Below are 25,139 nucleotides of genomic sequence, written 5' to 3' on the forward strand. Positions count from 1 at the left end.
TTACAAATCTCCGAAACCATACTATATTTTTAACATAAAGTAATATAATTCATTACAAGGTGCAAATCTGTCAATCATCAACATTTGCAAATTTCAGAAAACTGACAACATTTTTTTCCATAGAGCCATGCTGGACGTAGAATATGTTAAGCATATTTTATCGAACATCGATAAAACGATAAAAAAGTAAATGAATAATAATACTTAGTTTTCATTGGGTATTTCAAAACTTATTTGTTTTTTATGCTTACATTACAATTAATAAAATATTCTTTCACAGAAATCACAAATATTTACTTTTTGATTATTTTATCGACAATTTGCGACGTTAATCAGTTGTCAAATTCCAAAATGACAGTTCTGTCTAATTTGTCTATGGCATTTCACAAGTGCTTCGCGCAGTAGAAAGTGCTCTATTTGTAAATATTGTTATATTGTAAATATTAGAAGCGAATAGTATTTATACAAGAAATCCTTGTTTTTAATATTTATTAAAGTGTTTTATGGATAAAACTCGTCGGTTGAGACAAGTTTAAGCCCATACAGGTGAGTTAATATTTGTTACGCATAATATTTATAACACCTGCTTGAGTTTTCTTTTCATGATTAAAAAAAAATAAGGAAGCCATACATTATTTTGTTACTATCAAAAGATACAAAACTAAGCTACCTTTTTAAGCCTGTTATAAAATAAATAGTGAAATTTAACGCTGTTCCGTGTAACCTTGAGCCAAAGAGTGTCATCGTTAAAAACGGCAGCTGTGCTTTACAATTTACATATGTTTTTAAATGCAAGGTGTGTACTTTGTTGTACTGCAACATTATATATCGGACAAATAATATTTTAAACATCATGATGTAAAGTAAAAATATATTTCTAATAGAATTAAAATTGTTATAAAACAACTTAAAGACGATAATGGGAATCGGAAATTGATAATGGAGAACAATATTCGGGAAACCAGTAATTACTGATTTTTTAGCAAAATACCTTGCATAAGTCTCAAATTTTTGCAGCTCCTTTAATATCTTTTATCAAGACAAGACAATAGAACTTAATATATTTGTTTTAATTAAATTCATTGTTTTTCTTTAATAATTTAATTCCAATGCATTGTTGTTCATTGTCCAAATACAAACAACAACGGTTGTCGACTTGAAATATAATCAATCCATAAATCTAATTAATTCCTTAAACACATTAATATTTAAGGAATGATGAATTAAGGTCAATGTAACTTTTCTGTTTCTTTAATTATATTAATTATATTGCCAGTAGATATTTTATATACTACACAATTGCTATGTTGTTTAGATGCTTGCTTTTATTAAAAATTGTAGCCATCACAGCCCCTGCGAAAGAACTGTGAATGTTTAAAAATTTAACTGATAATAGATTTAGCTTATAATTAATTTATTTGTTACTAATTAGAAATTAAAACCATAATAAATATTACAAGATATGTTAGGTGTAAAGAGATATTTGTGTAGTGTGTGTACCTACCTTTTTTGATATTTTTTATTTACAGTATTTATATAGTAAGTAGTATAGTATAGTAGTTGTTTAAAATATGTTATTAAATCATAAGATTTTTTCATTAATCAAAATATTTTAGTACTGTTTGATATCATACCAATGATGCAAGATGATACTTTATTGTTATTAAATTGTATCATTGAAATACTAAATTATTTATGTGCCATTAGATGTGTCATTGACACTTTTATCTATTTTCTAATCTTATTAAGGAAACAGCTAGATTTCTGCAGTGTTTGCCATGTTCGCTACTGCGAGATTCTCTGACTTTTTGTTATTCTCAGAGCAAGGATAGCATTTTTCCAGCAAAGACTGAAATGCAGTACACATTCTATTTTGACTATTATCATCAAGGATATAAAAAGGACTTTTGAAAAATTTCTGTGTGCCCTGCAGCAGTTTGAGTACTTTTATGTGTGTTGTAGTACACTATACTTTTTGATGTCTGTATTATATTAATTTATATGTCCAAATAACAGTTACAATAATTAATTTTTTTAATGTTTCTGGCCATACATGAATTCAATGAATACATATATAAAATACAGATAATAAATTATGTTATGAACATTATGCAATATGTGCATTGTAATAATTATGTAAATGCATGTAGTTAATAAACAGCAATATTACAAAAAGGTGTGATATATTTAAAAGTGTTTGAATTAAAATAAAAAGAAACAATTTGTATATAAACTTTATTGAATTTTATATTTTTTGCATTATTTATTAAGGTATATGAAGTTTGTGAATCGGCAATGTTTATTGATGAATAGACTAAATACTAGCTTACGAATAGCTTGAAAATGTCTCTATTTTCCTGTTATTCATTTTTCCACTTCATGCTATTGAGATTTGTTAAAAATAAATATCAGAATATCTCTTAGCATTTACAAGTTTCCTCCTAATATATATTTTCCAGAGTCTGTAAGCATTTACAAACCCTGGAAAACATACATAATACACACATGAAAACTCAGTAGTCGATGACCCATGGTTGAGTTGCTCACATTCTCCTCATATCTATGTTCCAAACCAGTATAAATAGACATCAATTGAAAAATTGTAATAATACTCCAACAATTAGATGTTTATATCTATGTATCACTGATAACAACTCTTCATATAATAGCTATGACGACAAACATTCTTATCAGTCACTCTGGTCAGGGCAGGGAATTTATTAGTCACAAATATTCAATTAGAACTAGATGTTAACTGATAACAATATTATTTTTAATTTTCTATTATTGAATAAACTAAATAACATGACACATAAACAATAAATTAAATATACAATAAGCATTTTTTGCATTGACTGTTTCTGCAATAAAGCATACAAACAAGTCAATACTGCCAAAACTAATTCGATATAATAGTGAATGGTAGTTAACAAAGGTCACATCCATGAACATATCGTAAATTGGCTTTTTTAATAGCACGAATACTCCAGACAAAGCGAGTTTGGTTCGCTTTTTTTTTATTTATATACAATTCCAATAAGGCACTGATGCTATTGTATAGGTAACTACATATTGTTATTGCCAAAGTATCCATTCCTTATGAAATCAAGACGCTGGCTATCTTATATTTTATATTGTAATTTATGTCATTGGTGCCGATAATTACACTCGCTCACTCAACCTTCAGGGCCATAAAAGCGGCGCGAAGTTGCATCGCCAAAATGGGCGCCTGTCGTATCGCACGAAATTTACGAAGTACCACGTCTGATGACCATTTATTTCTTTAAACACATGAATTATGTTTACTTCGTGTATTTAAAATAGCAAGCATTGACATAGATTTGTTTATGGTTTTAGTAGACAAACGTAAATGCTTTGCGACGTCTCAACATAACGTTTTTATTCGTACTAGACGAAAAGCAAGATCCCCGATCTGAAATACAGTAATATAAATTATATTGATGATTAGTAGTAAAATAGATACCTGCTCAGGGAATAGTTTTTACACAGTCAAGCCCACACAAAAGCCATCTCAGCAGTAAATAGCATTAACAAAAAATATTAAACTACGTTACAAGTGAATCTCAATTTTCAATCCTTCATTTTCGTTCAAAACATTTGTTTTCTTATTTGCCTAGTGAAAATCCACGATGGACTTTATATTACAAAGAATATGAGGTACTTGTCAATGTCGGCCTAGGCTTGGCGATAAATCATATTATTTTTGATACACCGTTGCTGCTTTCCATAACACGACCGTAACAAATCGAAGTTCATTGTAACAATTATACGATATCAACGCACTTTCTCCTACTATACGACGAGCATCCACGATGTCATTATGTCTTGACAAATATATATTATTGTGAACGATATCGTACGAGTGTACTTAATGCAATACATTGAAGTTTAAAATGTTTTCCCGAAAAATGACGTGGTATCGACTAAAACAATAGTAACATATAATTTCATGTACCTATTATATAAACCATTTATAATATATTTTAAGTAAAAACATTTTGTATAATTATATTGCCGATTTCATCACTTTTTTTTATAAATTTTACAGAAATTAAAATACTTCTAACTTCAAGTTAACTCGTTGATTCGTCTAATTAACATACCTTCATAATTGTACATACATAATATGTGGAATCTACATTCCGAACCGGTGGTCGTTTTACATTTAGTATAATATTATATAAGGACGATTCAAAAGTTCTTGTGAGAGCCTACTTGAATAATGTGCATAACATTAATAATGTTATGCACATTTTTAGGATTTTAAGTATAATTTCTTAAGTCGAAATATATACATACAGACATATACCATAGTACAATATATTTTGCAAGGCGATATAATTGTAAATATAGTAGAAGGTATTATGAATCACCATAAATGGACCGCTAAGCCGTATGTGTCTTATCAGCTCTGTTTTAGTATGTTGCATATTTATAAACAGCTATTGGTTTATTTTAAACATGCCTAGCATTATTTTAATAAACTGTTTTCACAATATTACACAAATGTTTCGAAACGCACATTATTTATAAGAAAAATAAAATTGTAATATTCTCGTTTTTTTTTGACGATGTAAACTCAAATTCAGAGCAAAATATTTTGACCATCTTGAATATATAATGCAAGATTAAATGACAATTAATATAAAATATCTAAAACCGGTAAAAACTTTATAAATATTTACATAAATCGTCAGAATCTTTGTGAATTTCTTAACACCGGAAAACGAAACCTAACATTTCGCAATGAAATAAACAAAGAAAATCACAGCAATGAACGGACTTCCTTTTTAGTTATCCTTTATTTTGCCTACAACTAGTCGACGGCCTCATCGCCTCGCCGCCGTATTAGTCGCGGACGTTCTTCCGGTTTCTCAGCGTGTCTTGATTTCGTGTCTCAATTACTGCCACATTGAATTTTTTTATATCTTTTAGACTTAACAAAATGTATTAATCTCAATAAATTTCTTGCTTTGTTTAATTTTTTTTTTTTTAATTTAATAATATAGCGTGACGTTTTATTAATAAATTTAAAAAATTAACCATGAATGTATTTCAGTATTTTAAATATTAGTATTAATATATATTATGTCGGCTATGTCTGATTGGTATTCATTTATTTCTTGACAGTTGTGGATTAAAATTCGAAATATTCAAGATTATATGTGCTTCGCATATCGCGCCAAATAGCATTAATAAAAAATTAAATATATATTCCTATTATATAGTAAAGGACAAGAAAAAATGTATTCTTTATTCAAAATCGGCTTTGGTTGATCACAACTCAATAATAAGGCTTCACGAGACAGCTCAGCTGCTTTGCTCAATGGAACACGATATTGACATCGAAGATTCTAATTCCGTCCTTGTCCCAAATACCCGTTTGAGGGCGATTAATAGTCTGACAGAACCCATTGAATTTATAGCAAAGTTTTAATCCAATTCTGTAATACTATTATGCCATTTGTGTCTGACTCTCGACTCAGGAGTCGGGGAAGCCATTAATTTTATTATTACTATTATTAATTATTTATTTCTATGTAAATAAACAAACAAACGCGTAATCGTTTTTTTTTTTCATACATTATTTTCGTGTATTAGAGTATAGTTCGCTTCGAAAGTGTACGGACCGAATATTTTCTCTCTGACTACGTTAATATAATAAGTTTAGAAAATGTGTAATCGTCTTTATCCGTCCTAAAATTATAGACACAAATTTAGTTGGATTTTTAGTGAGACCGGAATAACAAACAAAATATACAAAACAGGGCATATGTGGGTATATGCGATCGCCAAACTTCTAAGTCAATCAGTGTAATTAAATAAAACATATACGACAGTAGGTGGTTCATTTTCAGAGTAAAGAATGATTTACACCATATACCGGATCATTTTTTTTCGTTCGTCCGTTACATAGTGTATAATATGCCTAATTTTCTAATACAATAAAAAACCTTACGAGCAACAGAAAATGAACTGTATAACATTTAACGAGAGATTTTCACATATTCTACTGCCAACCAGCAATAATCAGTGTGACTGAGCCAGTTTAACTGCAGGCACTGGTTATTGTATCTTGTCAGTTATTGTTGTTAAGTTCACAAGGTTGATGGCGTATTGGTTTTGTAACAAATAGTTAAAATTTAAAACGGCAGTGGTGACCACTAAGGTGGTTTATTTGGCCGTCCGCCAACATATGCCATAGATTTTTTATTTTTTTAAACTTTTCATTTTATAGTAGGCATTTTTATTTACAGATTATTATATCTTTGTTTAAAATATATGTTCTTTGTTTATAAACATGTTATGTATGCTAAAATTTATATTAAAGTTGTTTATTAAAATGGTGCAATAGTGTAGCCTTATTTATATTTAATGTAGAACTTAAAGTTGATAAACAGATTTCAAAACTCCATCTAGACTTCTCATTTAAGCTTGACACAGAAAATCATATTAGTTTGGAGCGTGTTTTAACAACTTTTGGTTTTCAGTATGATGATGTCCTCAGGGAGGCTCTGTTTAATAGCGAAATGTGCACGTTTCGTGGAATATCTGATATAAAGTATTTTGATAACATAATAATAGAGATAGAGTTTTATAATTATATCATTATTTTTTAATTTTAACTGCTAGGTAGACTAACGTATAGTCATCTGATTTCCGTTTCTGATGCTAACAAGTGAAGACCCAGCTTCAAGTAAACGGGAACATAAAATAATTAACAATATTCAAGAGGACTACAGGAGCTAAATGCAAGTTTTATAATGCATAAAAGTATATGATCCAATACAGTAAACCAAATCAAAAAAAATATATGATAATCTTCAGAATATATGCTATTTAGATGCTGTTTTGAAAACGTGATATCGATATTTTAATACGATAGAAAAAAATCAAAATCACAAAGTTACCTCTAAAAATAGCTTACAATATTATATTTTAGTTTTTGTTACAATCATCCATTATCTTCCGTTTTTCAACCCACATTAACAATTCCCATGGCCAATTCAAAAATATTCTTTTCCTACTTTTATTTATACAAATGTCATACCAAAAAGTATCCATTACATTTATATAATTCTGTGATTTAATATAACTCAAAAGCTAGAAGCTATACAACCTTTAATGATTATTTATAAATATTTTATTTAAAATAATTTATAGGCTTACACAAGATAGACATTTATATTAAATCTTTAACGCAATACTGACCTTGGGAACTATGTTGTTATTCCCATGTACCTGTGATTACAGCCTCGCACACCCATAAGACCGCAAACCAATAATATTAAGTATTATATGAGGTATATTTAATTTGGCAGTCGAATGTTATGATTAACTAGACGCCCGTCCACAAAGTGCTAACAACAAGTAACAACAAGTAAAAAAAAATATTAAAACTTTTCTGTAAATTATTGCCTGATACGACCTACGCACTTACCAACAAGAACTGTACATTATTTTATGTGTTAAATTTGTTTTCTTATTCATCTCAAATTACGCGGATCAAGTAAAACATCGTTAAAACACGTGTGTTCCACAATCCGCAAAGAATCAAATTATTTTTTACAATAAAACGTATACCCAGTTATTATTATGTTTACTAGTTAAGCGCCCGAGGTAGCATGGTTAGATACATACATTAGTTTTATACTATACATGTATTTAATGTAAAACATCAGTGCGTTTTCTTAATCTTCAAAGAAAAAACTCAATGTCTGTTAATAAGACTCATCTTTTGACATGATTACCAAAATTTGTATAAACTTGCATCGACTCTCTGATGAGAGAGACATACATACTGTAGGTATGGTTAGTAATAGGCCATTTCTTTTTTTTCTTTTCAGGATAAGTTTGTAACCGTTCGGTATCAAGTTTCATTTGGCAGTTCTTGGCAATTAGAATTTTTACGGTTAAGTGAGCTTAAACAATGATATACATTGAATCATTCAGCCGAGATTAAAGATAAATGCCATATTATGACTTACGTGAATGCTAATGTTATTTTACAACCTTTGATTTAAACGTCATATGTTACTATACAATATGGATCAAATCTTTCAACTAAATTTGAATTTTCAACACCCAAATCTCAAACGATTGAGATGAAATTTTGTGTACATTACTGTAATTTGTTCCAAGTTTCCGTCAAATGGATTGCTTTTTTTTATTGGATATAATATACATTCGATTTTATTTTATGTAATAATCGATGTTTCAAATACGTATGACAGCTTAATTGCTCACAAGTCCTTATACCTCCCTACCTACCTACCTACCTACATAAAATATTATCGAATCAAACTACACCGCAAACGACTGGCAAATATATTAACTGAATACTGAGATAAATAATAATCAATACAAAAACTAAATTTAACAAAACAAAAGAAGAGAGTTTTTCTTAATTTCTTCACTATTCTACTTTAAATTAGACTTTAATAATTTTACACACAAGGTACTTATGATGAAAATGAGTTAATTTTAAATTTTTTATACCTATTCACGTAATTTTTAAACCTATATAAGCATGTCTTTATAAATAATATGAAAAATATATAATTAATTAATTATTTATCATTATCATCCAAATTACTATTCCGGTTTAGTATTTTAAGACTAGTGACGCTGTAGAGGCGACTTTGGCAAATAGCTACTACCAATTCGAAAAAAATAAAAAATAATATGTAGGTTAAGCAGATAGTGTTTACGGTTTAAAACGCGTACAGTACACATTTTTATTTATAAACACTAGACACGGTTTCGTATTTCCGCCCACAATATTAAACGTTTCCTTTGTAGTTAGCATTTGTTCACGCCCAGGCGCTGTGATGCAGGCCTTATAAGGTTTCGTTTAAGACCTCACGTAACATAACCCACTTTTAACTGATTTCTAGATTATGCGTTACCATACAGGACAACTACGTAACTAGTCAATGATATTGTTTTTTGTGGTTGTGTCGCCATACTCGTCGGAGTGTATTTTCTGACAGGAGGTATATAATTTAGGACCAGCGTTGGCAATTTAATAAAATTACTAAGCACTAATCGGAGTTCTATCAGGCAATAATATCGAGCTGCTGTCATTTTTTATTCATTTATTTAGACATGAAAATATGCTTTTTTTTATACAAACTAAATTAAACTGATGGATTACTTTGCTATGTAAGCGGGTAATAGACATGACATAGATCTAAACACTCACACAATATTTGATAATAAATCGTTCTCAGTTAATAATAATATAATGAATATTATTTAATGGTATGAAGCATCAATGTGTAATAGTTTACGGGCCGCCTAGCGATGTAAGTAGTCGCAGGATCGATCCCGACCCTTTAGGCTATTGTCGTCCCCCACTCCTAACATAAGTGATAAGCTTAAAAGGAGGGGTAAATAGGAATATTAGTTATTTTGTAATTAATTTGGTCCATTCATTATTTCATATTTGTGAATAAGTAAATTTAACTTAACCCTAAATTTTACAGAACGGTAGTGCTAATGACCCCGTAAATATCTAATATAAAAATTCATACCACGAACGATGAAAATTTCCACAACAACGCTTTTAATATTCAAATCTTTCTACACTGTTAAAATATTGTCATTAAAATTTAAAACAACCATGATACAATGAGCTTCCGCTCTACTAAAAATATTCAAAGGACCGAAACTGATACTAAATCTGAGAGGTCAATGTAACTGGTTACTCTACCGTCTTATTATTAGACTTGCCACGCTATTTTAAACTTTGTGTAGGAGTATTATGTGTCATCGTTGCATGCGTGTTTATTTCTTAATTTTCATGTACCATTTTGGCAAAGATCGCTGTAAACATTATTAGGGCCAAAAATTTTGTAAAATCTTTCGAAACGTAATTTAAAATAATAGGATAGTATCCTTTGCTTATATCCACTTCGGTTGACAAAATTTAATTTTCACATATATATTTTTAAATCCTTGTCCTATTTTGTGTATTTGATCTCAACCAGATGACGTCCACGATTTCAAGCGTCAAACATCCAAACAAATACTTTAATTACTTCAAAGTAACTCACTATATTCATGCTAAATAATAATTTATGTAGTAATTTACATACATTAAATAATGTTTGTATAACTTTTTCAACAGTAAAAGTAAAAACGAAACGGTCTCTATGTATTTGTGAAATAATTGCCGTGGACATTATTTTGATTATATAGACTTATTTTCAATTTCATTTAATTGAAACACATGTCTAGTCTATGAATTAACTATATTTCGATTTAAATCTCACATGATAGAGCAAATCAGCAAAGTTAAAACATTGATTACGAAAAATATAGTACATACTTTTATAGATACTAGACGTCGCTCGCTGCTTTTAGAGTTTTAAGGTTGGTCGTCTGGTCATCGTCGTGAAAAAAGCAAGATATAGACAGACAGTATTAATAGGATTTTATAATATTATTAAATCAGTTATAGACTGATATAACTTATATCTTTTGTTCCAAACTAAAGTGTCTAATGAAACCAAAAGTTGAAAACTATGTTTATTAAACATAGTTTATCGATTATGCGACGGATAAATAATGTAAATCCGTAATGACTTATGATTTCACTATTTATTCAAAACTTTATACAATTTACGTACGTTTATTTAAACGAAAAGTAAATTTAAGTCTCGGTAATGGTATACGTGATGTTTGGCGATAAAAAAGGCGCAAGTTACACCGTTAGCCCTTGGGTGCTATTATTTTCGTTTCCAAGTAGTAGTCGGGACAAATATAAAGAATGGTAATGCTCATGACAAAGAATTGGTTTCTATTTATTTTTACTTTTTTTTTTTTAATTTTGTTTCTATTGTTTCAGGGTTCATCATGGTGATGGAAGCCAATCCCATTGGTGACAATCACACAGATGGTAAATGTTTTTTCAGACTATTTTTTTTTAAATATTTTTTAGTGATTATTCATTAAATTTATTTTGTACATAATTTTATGTTTTCGTAAAATATAAATTATACGTAAATTATTTTTGTTTTAGGTTTTAAAGTATAAAATATTCGGAAAATGTTTTTTCAATGTAAATTTTTAAAAGTAGTTATATACTCTTAAAATATATTTTATTTTTAATAATCAGAAAGTTAAAGGAGAACGCGTAACAATGTAATCATGCCAGCACAAGCAAACATACATAAACAATTGTATTATAAACATTTAATCTAAATAGAAAATTAACCTAGATTAATCTGGTAGCGTATGGAGGCCGAAATTTGCTGCCAACCTTCGTCATTGAAATCCACTCACTCGGAATGTTAAATTTCGAACGCGTTCGAATAATAGTTCTTTGTGTTTTAAATACGAAACGTAATAACTAAATTATCCTTAAATTAATAATTTTTACTTTATTAGCTATTAATACGGTTTCATAAAATTATTTTGAGAGCATGATTATTCTTAACGAGACATGTCGAGGATACTTCCATAAATAACAAGTAGCGTAACTATAAACATTATTGCGCTTACGTCAAGAAAAAAAATTGAGTAAAGCTTAATAGCTCAGACTTAACTTTTTTTTATGAAATTGGTAGGCGTACATACTGTTGAGACACTTGATGTTCAGTGGTCACTACTGCCTATAGATTATGGCGCCTTAGGTAACTTTAAGTATTCTTTGCAATGCCTAAACAGCCTTGGGAACCAATTTATTATGTCAGTTATACCTGTAGTTACACTGGCTCCCTCACCTTTCAAACCGGAACACAAAAACACAAAGTATTGCTAACTCGCGATAGAATATATGTTTAGTGGGTGGTAGCTACCCAAACGATCTTGCACAAAGTCCTACCCCCAAACAGTTTCCAGGATACACCTAAATCGAAATCGATAAATATTGGCCGAAATATAATCAAAGAAAAAAACAACGAAAAGCCGAAGTACAAACTTCCTCATTTTTGACGTTGATTCAATAATATTAAACATTATCAAAACAGGATTATTGGTTTCACGATTAGTGCTGATATATTAACACACATAACTTCCTAACAAACAACGTAGAGATTAGATTAAGAATCAACTAATTTAAACTTAAAAATATACATATATATGCTATTATAAACCACTTAATCTAATGCTTCAGTTAATTTAACATAATATGACATCACTTGGGCCGTTATGACGTCATTAAATAAAATCAAAATAGACTAACAGTAGTATAAGAGATACTCTAAGACTCTTAACATCTCAAGATCTGACTTGAGCTTGAGATCCTGAATGAGTTCGTTGTTTTAAATATCTTTTGTAAAAATGCTTAGTTGGCATTGAAGTTAACTGACGTCTGTGAATACAACTGTAAATTATTTTAAATGTATTATGTCTGTCTATATATTCAGTGCGATTCTGTAAGAAATTAATTATCGTATCTCACTCTTGAAATAGTGATAACTGACTTACTGTGATACGCGATTTTGATACGTGTATCCTATAAATTTTATAAATATTACAGTCAATGTCATATATCACATTCTGACATTTGAGCTCATGTTCTATACAATAGTCTAAGAGCATTTTCACAATATCCGATCCGATGTCGGTGTCGGACGACGATAGGTGACACCTGCTGACACCTGCCCGCACGAAGCTATTGAGCAAATGGCCATAATAATAATATACAATAAAAAATATGTGAAAATAGCACATGGTGTCGGTTATCGGCTGTCAACTATCGTCGTCTGACACCGACATCGAATCGGATAATGTGAAAACTCTCTAAAACACTTTAGCTACATACAATATAAATATATGTAATGTAAAGCTTTATATTAATAATAACTAAGATGTTTGAAACCTGATCAGAATTTGTAACGTAACCGCAGGCAACAGCTAACAAGGATTGAGTAAAACAATCATATTATATCAGTTGCTATAACATGACTGAGAATAGAGCAACTGTTACCAAAATAAAAACGCATACCCTCAAATCGCCCACGGAGACCAACCGTCCTAAATATTAACATGTGATTTCTAAAAATATCAAGACGATTCATTCCCACTGACTGTTTTATTTCATAAGTTCATGACAATCAATTCCCGCCCACTGCGACGTTTTGGTCTTACATTGATTGTTTTCTTTTTTTTTATAAATAAGTCTACTTTCTCAATTTAAAACGCGTAAAATAGTTAAATACCAAACTTAGCTTTCGTCGTTTCGATACAAACAACATACAACATGTACAGCCTGTAAATAAATATCCCACTTTTGGGCTAAGACCTATTCTATCTTTTGAGGAGAAGGACAGAAACATATTTCACTACGCTGCTCCAATGCGGGTTTTTTCACATGAGGCAGAATTTCGTTGAAATTAGACACATGCAGATTTACTCACGATGTTTTCCATTACCACCGAGCATTAGATGAATTATAAACCGAAAGAAGCGCAAGAAAATTCGGTGGTGCTTGCCTGTGTTTGAAGACGCAAACATCGTTTAAGATGTACGCGTTATAATCACTGGGCCATATGAGCTCTCTCGCCGATAAAAGTAGTATAGTATAATAATACGTCGCGATACGTTTTACTTAAATCGATCCAGCAATCAGTTAGTTAGTTTAAAATAATGCGGGCAAAACAACTCATACGAACATTTTCATGTAGGGACGTTGTGAATATTTAAAAACTAAAATAACTTAAAATAATAATAAAAATAAATTTAAACTACAATTATGATTGCAGTTTTCCCGATCCATGATTTTTTTTTCTCGCTTGAACATCGTTCTTACGTGTTTCCCATACGTAAAAGGGAAAGGGTTTAAGTTTGACTCACCAGTGCCTAGAAAGCCTGGTGCACTCCAGCACTCCGGAATACTTACTAAATAACTAGCGGTATCCACTCTGTCTGTTACCGTGAGGCTCCGACGGGTGGTACACCTTTGCGGGGCTCCAAGTTAGAGGAGTTCCAGAAAACCCTACTCCTGGAACTGATTCATGAAACTACTTATGCAGTTGAGATACAACTTACAACGCGGGAGTTTAGTATATTGTTCCAACCAACATCATCCGCCAAGTCACATGGGGACAAGCTGGCGGATTAAGCTACAATCTTCTTCCGAAGGGAACAGAAAGGCCTTTGAACCTTGTACTCGAATTTACTTTAGGGTAGATTACATATTTGTCTACAAATATATTTTCGTATGATAAAATTAATTTAATTTTCCACGTCATGTTCATTACATGTTTAAGATCATAGTAATGAAGATTGATTTATATCATTTGTTTTAATAACATCGTTAAAGTTGTTTTGAGAAATGGAATGTGTTTATATAATAATATATTGTTTGTATTAACATATTTATTTACTAAAATTAAAATAAATTATAATAATGGTGATCATGTCCTCCTGTCCGATTTCGGACAATGCGGCAAATCTCAAATCGGAATATTAAGGTGCTCGAATATGTCGCTAATAACAGTGCACTCTGTATCCCTTCACTCTCGTAAACCGATGGTACGGCGTCCGAAAATAACAGGGGTTGTTCAGGCACAGAACCAACTTGATTTTTGTACTTTTTGAGACACGCAATGTTAACACTATCAAGCTCTAAACCTTAGTTTGCTACTGAGAATAATAACAAAAAAATCTCAGATATGTTATTGGCTTGTATTAAAAGCTAACCACTAAGTCAACGGAGCAGTCTAAATGCAATATCAAATCCTTTAAACTATGCTAGTGTATATTATATTACGAAATCACCAGAACAATAATCCACACCGAATTCCGCAAAACTAGATTATCATGTGATACAAATGTCACGAAAGTAGTCTTATTCGTGGAATACGTTTAAAGTATTCGTAGCAGCCCATTTACTTTCATAAGCAATTCGAGGAATTCAATTGTTTTTAATTTATTAAATGCTTCCTAATTTGTTGCTATCACGATAAGTAAAAATTGACTTCGTTGCTATTATTATACAAAAAGAAAACATTTTTTTTTAATAATGTTGCAGCTGTCGCATCCTGTTTTATCAGTTTTTTTTAAGCAAGCTGCTTAACGCTGTCTGTACGATATGGCGGTCAAAGTTAACCTTGCTTGATATTCCCTTAGCACTCCTACGATTTCAACAACATTTCGTGCATTCAAAATCATTGAATACACGATAAGTACAAAGTATTTAAATGCGCATTTACATAAACATAGTGATGTCAACTAATAACTAAATCAAGAGTCGGTTTGTATTGGAGATTTACCAAATATTACCGGTTTTTAACAGCTTCAAACCGATGTTGATACAGTTTGTCTTGAAAATGAAGCTTTATTTGTCTCTGAGGAATTAAATAGTATTTCTTAAAAATATTTATATCAAAACCTATAATTGAAGATATTTTTAATTAAATTTAGTATAATAAAATAATTCATATCTATATATAAATGTATGCAACAGTAATCGACTCATTTAGTTTATCTTCATTAATGAGAGTCATTAGAGCGTAGCTGGGAGCCAGGGCTAGCTTTGAGTAAAATTATGTAACACGGTACGCATGCGCACTGAACCGTACGTCTGTTCACGTCAATCGCATCCGGTTCTCGCTTCATTGCTTCCATTGTCTTTCATCAAAGCCCTAAACGAATGAACTTTGTCTAATATGACTCGAGAAAATTGCTTGAATATTCTAAATACATACGGCTAAATTAGTGATTAAAATTATGATAAAGTATAAAAATTATCGGAGAGCAGCCGAAACTCGAATCCTCTACTGTCGTTTGAGATCTACCTTTTAGTACGCACTCTTTTTTTAATGAAATTTTCAGGTACCCTTGCCCCTGTTGAGGGAACCGGGTTATACGAAATTCTTAGCCACTAAGACTACTGTGATGGCCGCCGCGAAGCCATCCCGGCTTTCGTGCTTAGGGCCATCGGAAACAGGGCACGCAAATAACGTATCATGCCTGCCCTATCTCTTATCTCTTAAACTCCCTGTGTCGATGCTGTTTTAACACGAATCGACAAATGTAATAATTGTCTACTGCGAAACCAAAGACTCCTCATCTTGAGTTTAGGGGCTAATTCCTACCATTCCATATATATTAGTAATGTATTTTTAATACATATGACTTACTGACTTATTTAAAAATATCTAGAATTACATATCGTATACGATGCGTCGATGCACGACGACGAGTGTTTTGGCACGAGCGGCCGTCTTATAATAATATTTTGAAGTCATGTTTGAACAACGCAACGCGTAAAGGAGGCAGAATTAAAAATATCTTCCATTATAGGTATGACATGACGAAGGTGAATCACGAACGTTCGTGTCACAAATTGCTGTGGATTGCGTCTGCTAGTCTGAGTTCTTTCATTTGCTCCCAATTTTGTCATTAATACCATGTTTCTAGGTTAACGAAATCTAAGAATAAATATTTGGATCACTGGAATTTATATCAAAGTGGATCTGATTGTGATCAAGAAATTTCGACTCCATTTGACCGATTGACATAAAAGTACATATTTATTTTTCTCGAAGATCTCTGTCGTAATTCGCTACTAGATGGAATTGCAGCACGTCCACTACTTTACCGTTCACACGATTGCCCTGACTCTCAGTATATGTATATGTATGGGCCGGTCGTCTGCTAAGTTTTGCTAGTGTAATGTAAAAAATAAATTGATCTGGTTCCAGTGTTTACAGCCAACACCATCAACTAACGGATAACTGGATCGTACATAGCTGGTTTTTAAATATAATTTAATTTCTATATCTAATCTTAGAAACTAATAGAGCGTTTTTTTGTAGTTCTTTTTGCGTTATTTACATGTATTAAGTCCAGATAATGCACCTAAATATCGGAACAGTAAGCATAAATGCCAACTTGAATACACTATCGAAAACAAGTTAGTCGTAGTTTGGCGATGCTGCTCCATTTGAGCTCTTTTCGGTCGTGTTGAATTTAACGACTAAACAGATAATGAGAATGGGAACATAGAGTAAAGTTGGGTTGCGCATACACTTGTGCTCTATAATATTCTAAGCAGTTGGCTAGTCTTCGATGAGAATGGCCGTGGTTAAAATCGGTCAGTAGACCATCATAACAAATCGTAAGAAACAGTTCAACAATCAGGTTCGACGATGAGAATTTTCGTTGTTGGACATTTGTAACAATAATATCCAAAAAGACGGGTGTTTTTAGTGGTGTAATGTAGTAATTATATACCATTTAGAAAATTTAAAAGAAAGTATAGTGGGAAGATAACAAAATCAAGATTCATAAACTACATTTGTAAGTTGCGAGACATAAAGTGTCGTTGAAAATTCACCATAATTTGGGTAAAGGCAATATATTAGACCTGAGAAGAACACTTGAGAAAATCTCAGTGGGAGATTTTTGGTCGCATATTTTGGTTTATAAGGTGCCTGAAGGCGGACGTTTTCAATTACAAGACTATAAAGTCCAACATCCCTTATTAAAAGTACATTAGTCGTTACACTTTTTTTTACTGTGCGTTACTAGGTTTTTAACACTAAATTTGTGACTGATATTTCAGAAAATTTGCTGCTGAAATCGTCGCGTATTATTTTAAGTATTTTTCCTTACTCTGTTGAGAGGTGGGAGATGGATTTATTTTTCTCCCAGAGGAATGTAAATGCGATTCAATGGGGGAAATTATTCTAACATACATTTATAGCTAGTTTTATTTTAAATCTGTAAATATCTACTTATTTATGATTTTTGTTTGTTATAATTAATTTATGAATAAAACTTATTCCAGTACCTACTCAATCTAAATAATTCTATTATCATTGTTTTTCAATGTTATAATATATGCATATAATTATTGAGCAGCTTTTTTTTTTAATTATGCATAGAATTAAAGAACATTAAATTTGACAATGAACAAAAAACTTCTTATAATCTTAAGAAGGTCGAAATTAAAAGTTTTTTTTTTAATTTCTAGAGCGAGTCCATAGCACATCCCTGCGGCCGAGAGCAGGCGGCGATGTAATCCCAGAACGTTCCGTGGGAACACTCGACCTGAACATGTCATATTCAGCGCCCTCCAACTTAGTACTAACGCCAGCCCCTGAATGTAAGTAACAATTGATAAATTTAATAATAATAGTTAATTTCCGTATATATTTTAGACATTCAATATTTAAGAAACGCTTCGTTTTGCATAGTTGGTAGAATTAACTACGAAACTACTCACATATGTTTAAACATCCAACAACACTCGTCCTGCAATGAAAACCTCGTAAAGTAAAAAATATTCCTTTAAATTTAATGATACAATATACGAAGCACGCCGTCTGTTGACGATAATGTGACACTCGAGAAACGAATCTAGTCCGGGCAATCAATACCCCGATTATTTATTGTCATCTATAAAATTACTTTCTACCTGTTTGCAATTAGCATATTTTTTACTACAGGAAGGCGTTTTCAATGAATGAAGTCAATTACTTTTCATACAACCTTTGTTTTTTTTTCTAATATAAATATAAATATTAAAAGATTACAAGGACCCGCGAAAAATTAGCACAATAGTGGTAGCGCGTACAAGTTGTAACCCGCTCAATAATGCTTTATTTTCAAAAAAATATTCAATAAAAATAAGGACAGATTACCAGGGGTCCTCTATATTCATAACTCCAAGTTGAGCTAGTAGTTGGACGGATAGAAATTACAAATAGATAATTATATACGATACATTAATTGAAGTGATTTAGCTTAAAAGCCTCAATTCTATCATCAGGTCGTAAACTGTCAAGAGGTATATCAAGAGCGACAGATAACGAGGGGCTGGTATGGGCGTTAAGAAGTAACACAGACCCGGAACCGAACACACTAACCTCCGACCACATTCTCCTACTGCCGGATATATCAGTGTATCCGCCAGATTTTAGGTAAGAAATTATTTTCAAGTTAATTTTATTATTCGGTCATTATAAAAACTATTAATAAACTATTTTTTTTATTGGACCACGTCCATATATATACAAACATACGAGTACACATACTTACAGACATACACGCATATATACACTTAACTGATTTTTCAAAAATATATACAATACCAATATAAGGGTTCAATTTTACTAACTTATATCGGTACTGTTACGATCTTGTTTATATTCCCGATACAACTTTGACCGAATCGTAACTATAGTCTACAACTATAACAGGAAAAAAGCCAAATAAACAACATTTGACAGCAAATTATTCATCGATATCATCGGTAGCTTAAGAGCGTGAGAGCTTGATTAATTTATGATATTTACTATGGATTTGCGAAAAAATGGCGACGAAACTGTTATCGGAGTTTTGGAAATAAAATTTAAAGTGTAAATAACTAGTTAAGTGTAATAGTGTTGTTTTATAAATAAAGATATATTAATCATAAACTCTTAGTAGTGCACAATATAGTTATTAGCAAATCGCATGAAATAGGTAAATCTAAGGTTTGTTTATCTTTTTTCTACTTCCATTGGAACAGGCTATAGATCGTTGATTTTGTATAATGGGTATACGACTGAACGGCAACGATTACGTTTCGACTCGATGCGATAAACTGTCAATTTGTTGGTAGATTTGGGGCCAAGGTCAAGGCGACCTGCCTAAATATTACAACTACTTTACATTTTTAATGATACTCAATAGCATATAATTAGAAGAAGGAAATAGACAAAGTTCAAATGTCAAATATTTACATATTTGTACTACCGAAATTTGTATGCGGCTTATTCAGCAATTCTCAGTTTATTTTCCTACGGATATCAGTCGTATAAAAGTCATTTATAGCCAGGATTTTTCTTGGCCTCTCGAACCAGTCGCCGTGACATTGCGTTTCCCACACGTGTCTCGGCAATTTGCCAATACAGGGACAACTAGGGGTGTCGATTTTGTATACCAAAATCATAAATCGGTTTCAAACATTTTTGGTGGTAGGGCTTTGTATCGCCCACTCATCATATATTGTACCGCCAAGCAACAATACATATCTGTGTTCCGGTTTGAACGGTGAGTGAGCCAGTGTATTTACAGGCACGGGGGACATACCATCTCAGTTTCCAAAGTTGGTAGCGCACAGGCGATGCAAAGAATTTCTTACGACGCCAAATCCTATACACCGTGGTGACCACTAGCCATGTGGTGGTCCATTTGGCCGTTCGCCAATTAATGGCATAAAAAAGACAGGACAACATATGCGTATTTGCACATCTTGAACATATTTTTCTTCTACATCATATACTTTTATTGATATTGACAAACTGAGAAAAACTGAGAAAAAAATACTAAATTGTTTTGACTAATAACTTACACAAATTGTATCTGTAATAAACGATATTATATATATTTTTTCTGAAGAAAAATAATTTCGTTGATTGAATATTTTTTGTTAGATTCTGTTGATGGTCACCTACAGATACTAAATTAATGGAACAACTGTTATTTTAATGATAAAAAAATATATCAGTATTGTAATCGTTTAATTGGACGCTCTGTGATCAAATGTGTTCCCGGTAATCTAACGGTAAATTTAATTCTCTTTTCATAATTGAGCAGATATATTGAAACATACCCATGCTACATCGAATTTGTATTTGATTAAGTAAATCATTCGTTTGGGCTCAACCCTACCTAGCACGCTACACATTACAACCATTTTCAGTCATTGATCCCTCACGAACCATTCACTCTTTTAACCTTTCGTAACTCGATTCTTGAACTTGGTATTTGTGGTCATTTACAAAAAATACCGACACGCTAAACTTTTTCGTTTAATTTGAAGTGTTATAGGTATACGATTTATTAGTTTGCTTGTTTTTTTTTTTATATTTTAACTTTTGTAAAAAAATATATCACAAATATTAGTATTAAACATATATCATTCCACCTAATAAATATAATTTAATAGACTTTTAAAAGGACTCGATCTTGTGTATAGGACATTTTTATCGCATAGCATATTAGACTTTAAACAAAATTATGTACCTTTTACATTCTCGGCAGTAATTACGATTACGATACGGTTTTATCTCAAATTATAGCATTAAATTTCCAAGGTATGTCCTTATATACTTTTTTTTAAAAACATTAATGGAATTCTGTTACAAAATATATACTAATATTGACTCAATTTGTTGCTTATATATTTTTATTAGCTTCTAAGAGATAACATTTTAATGAAGTTTCGAAATAAACCCTTTCAAATAGCAATAAATACACGATACGAATAATTTTAAGAATGTTATACCGTGTGTATTAATACTTATTTGATTTTATTGCAATGTTTTGTTTCTTTTGCTCTCAGGATATTTATCGAAAAAGATCTTCTCGAAACGGCCACACTCGTAACATTAGAGTCGGCTAGTATATTGAACTGGTGGCGCCACGGTCGCGTTCCGGGAGCTCCCCGGCTGTTGCCGCTGGCGACATCTGGCGATGGCAATTGCTTACCTCACGCGGCCTCACTAGCTGCTTACGGGTTCCATGATCGACTTCTGGCACTCCGAACGAAAGTGCAAGCCTTGTTATCCGGCGAGGGAGGTGATGTACTTACAAGTAAGTTTATTTGTTTTTCAACTTATTGGAACGAAGTTACCTTTTACTCGTTTTGTTGCTCATTGTGACTGACTCATTTTCTGTGCCGTGTATGTGATTTATATTACTGTACTAAATAGTCACCATACCAAAGAGTTTCTTAAACGGAAATTCTTATTTCTAAAATCCAGTTCAACTATTTTTCTCTATTCTGTTACAACAGGAATATGCTATAATACTACGGCATATTCCTGTTGTATATTCTTACAATGTAAGTATTTCGTCAATGTACTTACAACGCTTCAGATTTCTTTATTGATGGACAATTTCTATTGCTACTATTAGAAAAACCTCAGATGGCCCAGTAATTAGAACGCGTGCGTTTTAATGATGTTATAGACGTTCCTGTACTTGATTAGTATTTTATCTCGTGCTGGCGTTGAAAGAAAACGTCGTGATGAAATCTGTATGTGTTTAATTTCAAATATGTGGAACAGCGTGGTGTAATAAGCTCCGAAAGTCCGAACCTTCTCCTCAAAACGGAGAGGAGGCTGTTATGCATTCGGTGGAATATAACTGTCGTCTATTGCTCCTCAGAGGCCATAAAGCGGCGCTGGCGCTGGTCGGAGAGCGTCCCGCTGCGCTCGGCGGGGCTGCGGCCGTCGGAGGGCGAGTGGGCGCGCGAGTGGGCGGACGCCGTGCGCGCCGCGTCGGCCGAGCCGCGGCCGCGCCCGCAGCCCGCCGCGCAGCCGCACTACGCCGGCCTCGAGCAGCTGCACGTGTTCGCGCTCGCGCACGTCATGAAGCGCCCCGTCATCGTGTTCGCGGACGTCGCGCTCAGGGTACGTGGCCTCGCCCCTGAGTGCACTGCTCAGGGAGTATATTGTGTTTTATAACTAATATTATATCCAAGTTCATCCAAGAGTACTTAAACTGGATGTCGTTTTAAATGTTATGTATACCATAGTGTAGAGCTTTGTGTAAGCCCGTCTGGGTAAGACCACAAAGAAATTGTGTGTACTACTGTGTCGACATCGATGCGCGAATTAATCATAGTGGACCTTGTTTCCTCAAGTACATAAGAATCAAATCGAACATAGTTAAGTTCGAAGATATTCTAAAAAAATTTATTTATAATTTGTGTTTGTTGTTTGTATTTAGGATTTCCGCGGCGATCCGATAGCCCCGATCCCCTTCGGCGGTATCTACTTACCCTTGGAGCTGGACCCCGCAGTGTGCAGTAAGGCGCCCATCCTGCTCGCTTACGACGCCGGACATTTCTCAGCACTAGTCCCTTGCGAGCCCCTACCGACTGATGGAGCCAGAGTCCCGCTGGAAGACGAGGCTGGAAACCCTATGCCGATACGGTATTGATAATTCTTGTCCAAAAACTTTTTTTATACAATAAAGAAGTATGCACTTGCCTATTTATAAAATACGAATATTCATGAATCAAATAACCTAATAGTTTAACCCGCGACAACAAGCTGCCTAATTATGAGTTGTACTGACTCCAAACATAAGCTTTACTATAATGTTGCTTTAGTATTTACTGTAGGCGAATTTCGACATTTTCCCAATTGGATTTCAGCTTCAACGTAGATCCGGGGGAAGATTTCCGATGGGACGTCGAGCCGGATCAGAAAACCATCAACAACCTCCTACCGGACGAGTACCAGAGGACGGCCATGCTCGCCGCCTACCTCGACCTCGAGACCGTCGAGTGCCTGTCGCGCAGCCCCCCGCCCGAGGAGCTCCGGCGGTCGCTCGACGCGCTGTCGACGAAGAGCTCGAAGCAGCTGAACTCGGTGGCGAAGCAGTTCGGCAGCATCGGGCGCTCGATGAGCAGCAAGCTGAAGAAGAACTTCGGCTCGATGGCCAAGCTGGGCGGCAAGAGCGGCAGCCACAGCAACCCCGAGGAGGGCCCGGCGCGCCGCTCGCCGTGCGCGCCCAGCGCGCTGCTGTGCTGCCGCCTGCGCGCCGCGCGCGCGCCCGTGCAGGACGAGATGGTCAAGAACTACCTCGACGAGGCGTGGATCGGGTCAGGCAGCCCCTCTCTCCCTTCGTCACGTCTTGCTACATTTTAGTTTGTCTCTAAAATATTTTAAAAAAATGTTTCGTCTGCTTTACACAGACGAACGGATAACAGGTTTCGCTTTCCTTCATTCATTATAGTAGTTATATAAAAATAGTAATACTATATATAATGTTCATTATGATAAGAAATTGGTTTTATAAAGGCAATTAATTTAGATTAAAATAAAAATATTACTCAATTTCCTAGCGACCAAGAGATACATACATCTAAAAGAGAGAAATAGTTCATTGAGTTAATACGTTAATTGAATTAACAGGTATACAGCCGAAAAAAACAGAAAGGAAGAAAACCGTACAGCGCCTTCGCAGCCGCGCTACGGCACCGGTCGCTCGCAGTTCTACGCTGAAGCCGACCGAGCTGCTCACGAAGTCGCCAGAACGCTTACCACTAGGTCCGTTAGGCCTGCGCAGGATCGAACCCTGTACCTTTCTAAGTCAACGTTCTACGACGACCGTCCCCCCTCCCCTAAACCTTGCCGGGCCCCGCTCTGCATGTACTACGGGAGTCCGGCGAATAACGACTACTGTTCCAGGTGTGCGAAGTTACAGTGAGTGCTTCCCACTACTAATGTAGTTTTAGTCGTACTTAATAATCACAAAGTTTTTGTATCTTTCTGTCGTATTGATAAATATATATTTGTCTCGCTCTAACTCGTTACTTATCACTGATCAATACGAGACAAAAAGTACCTAACTTAAGAGCGATGTACGTAGACGATCTATGATTCGAATTCCAAATTTTATTAAACCTATATTATATCAGATAGAATATAACAATATACTAATTTATCCGAATGGAGTAACTGTATGTGCTTCCAATTTTGTATGTTATTTTTTTATAGGAGTCTTGGTACATGACACTATAACATTATCAGACAATAGTTTTTTGAACGCAAAACCCCACTAAACAATACAAGCACCAAAATAGACTAGTCTGTACAATGCTTTTAAATGATTATGTATGTATGTGTGTGTTCGAATACTCTCGTTCATTTGTTATTTTCGTAGAAAACTACCAACCAAGTATTTTTCTGAAAAATTAAATTAAATTTAGGATTGATAAAAAATATTAATAACATTGAATAAAAATTTCGGATATCAAAGTATTAAATTATACTCAATAAACTGTTGCTAGTTTTCTAGCATGTATATTTTATAAAAAATCGTTAAGTAAATTTATGGATATTAAGTTTTTTATATATAAAAAAGTTTGTTTGATACTGCTCTGTGCAGTCATTGCCCTGAATATTACTTTACTTTTTTTTTTTTCAACCATTGACAAGTTTCATTTAGACTTTCCATTTTAATAGTCACAGAAAGTTACGTAAATTAATTTTCTATTTCGTTAATATTGTTACAATTATTTATTAATATCAAATGCAACTGGACATTAAAGTCACCATAGACTCTAAAATAACTTAATACATTTTTGTATTTGAAATTTGTTTAAAATATCCCAACTGGGTAATGCTATGTTTGGTATTATTGTAATTTTGATTAAT

General features: G+C 33.0%; 1 protein-coding gene across 1 annotated transcript; it reads left to right on the plus strand.

The window, feature by feature from the left end:
- The first annotated feature begins 391 nt into the window (after window positions 1-391).
- Window positions 392-25,110, plus strand: LOC125067832 (OTU domain-containing protein 7B-like). The gene is made up of 9 exons (XM_047676628.1): window positions 392-546; window positions 10,874-10,924; window positions 17,954-18,085; window positions 18,752-18,902; window positions 21,311-21,561; window positions 22,138-22,382; window positions 22,702-22,907; window positions 23,132-23,581; window positions 23,895-25,110. Exons 2-9 carry the CDS (start codon window positions 10,882-10,884, stop codon window positions 24,187-24,189), a joined length of 1,773 nt encoding a protein of 590 aa, XP_047532584.1. The 5' UTR covers window positions 392-546; window positions 10,874-10,881; the 3' UTR covers window positions 24,190-25,110.
- Window positions 25,111-25,139: the final 29 nt, after the last annotated feature.

Source organism: Vanessa atalanta, chromosome 12 (assembly GCF_905147765.1).
Source record: "Vanessa atalanta chromosome 12, ilVanAtal1.2, whole genome shotgun sequence".
Lineage (NCBI taxonomy): Eukaryota > Metazoa > Arthropoda > Insecta > Lepidoptera > Nymphalidae > Vanessa > Vanessa atalanta.

Coding starts and splice junctions, on each gene's coding strand:
- LOC125067832 (XM_047676628.1), top strand. CDS start 10,882: ATGGTGATGGAAGCCAATCCCATTGGTGACAATCACACAGATG. Junction 18,903..21,310: donor GTGTATCCGCCAGATTTTAG/GTAAGAAATTAT, acceptor TTTTGCTCTCAG/GATATTTATCGAAAAAGATC. Junction 21,562..22,137: donor GGGAGGTGATGTACTTACAA/GTAAGTTTATTT, acceptor ATTGCTCCTCAG/AGGCCATAAAGCGGCGCTGG.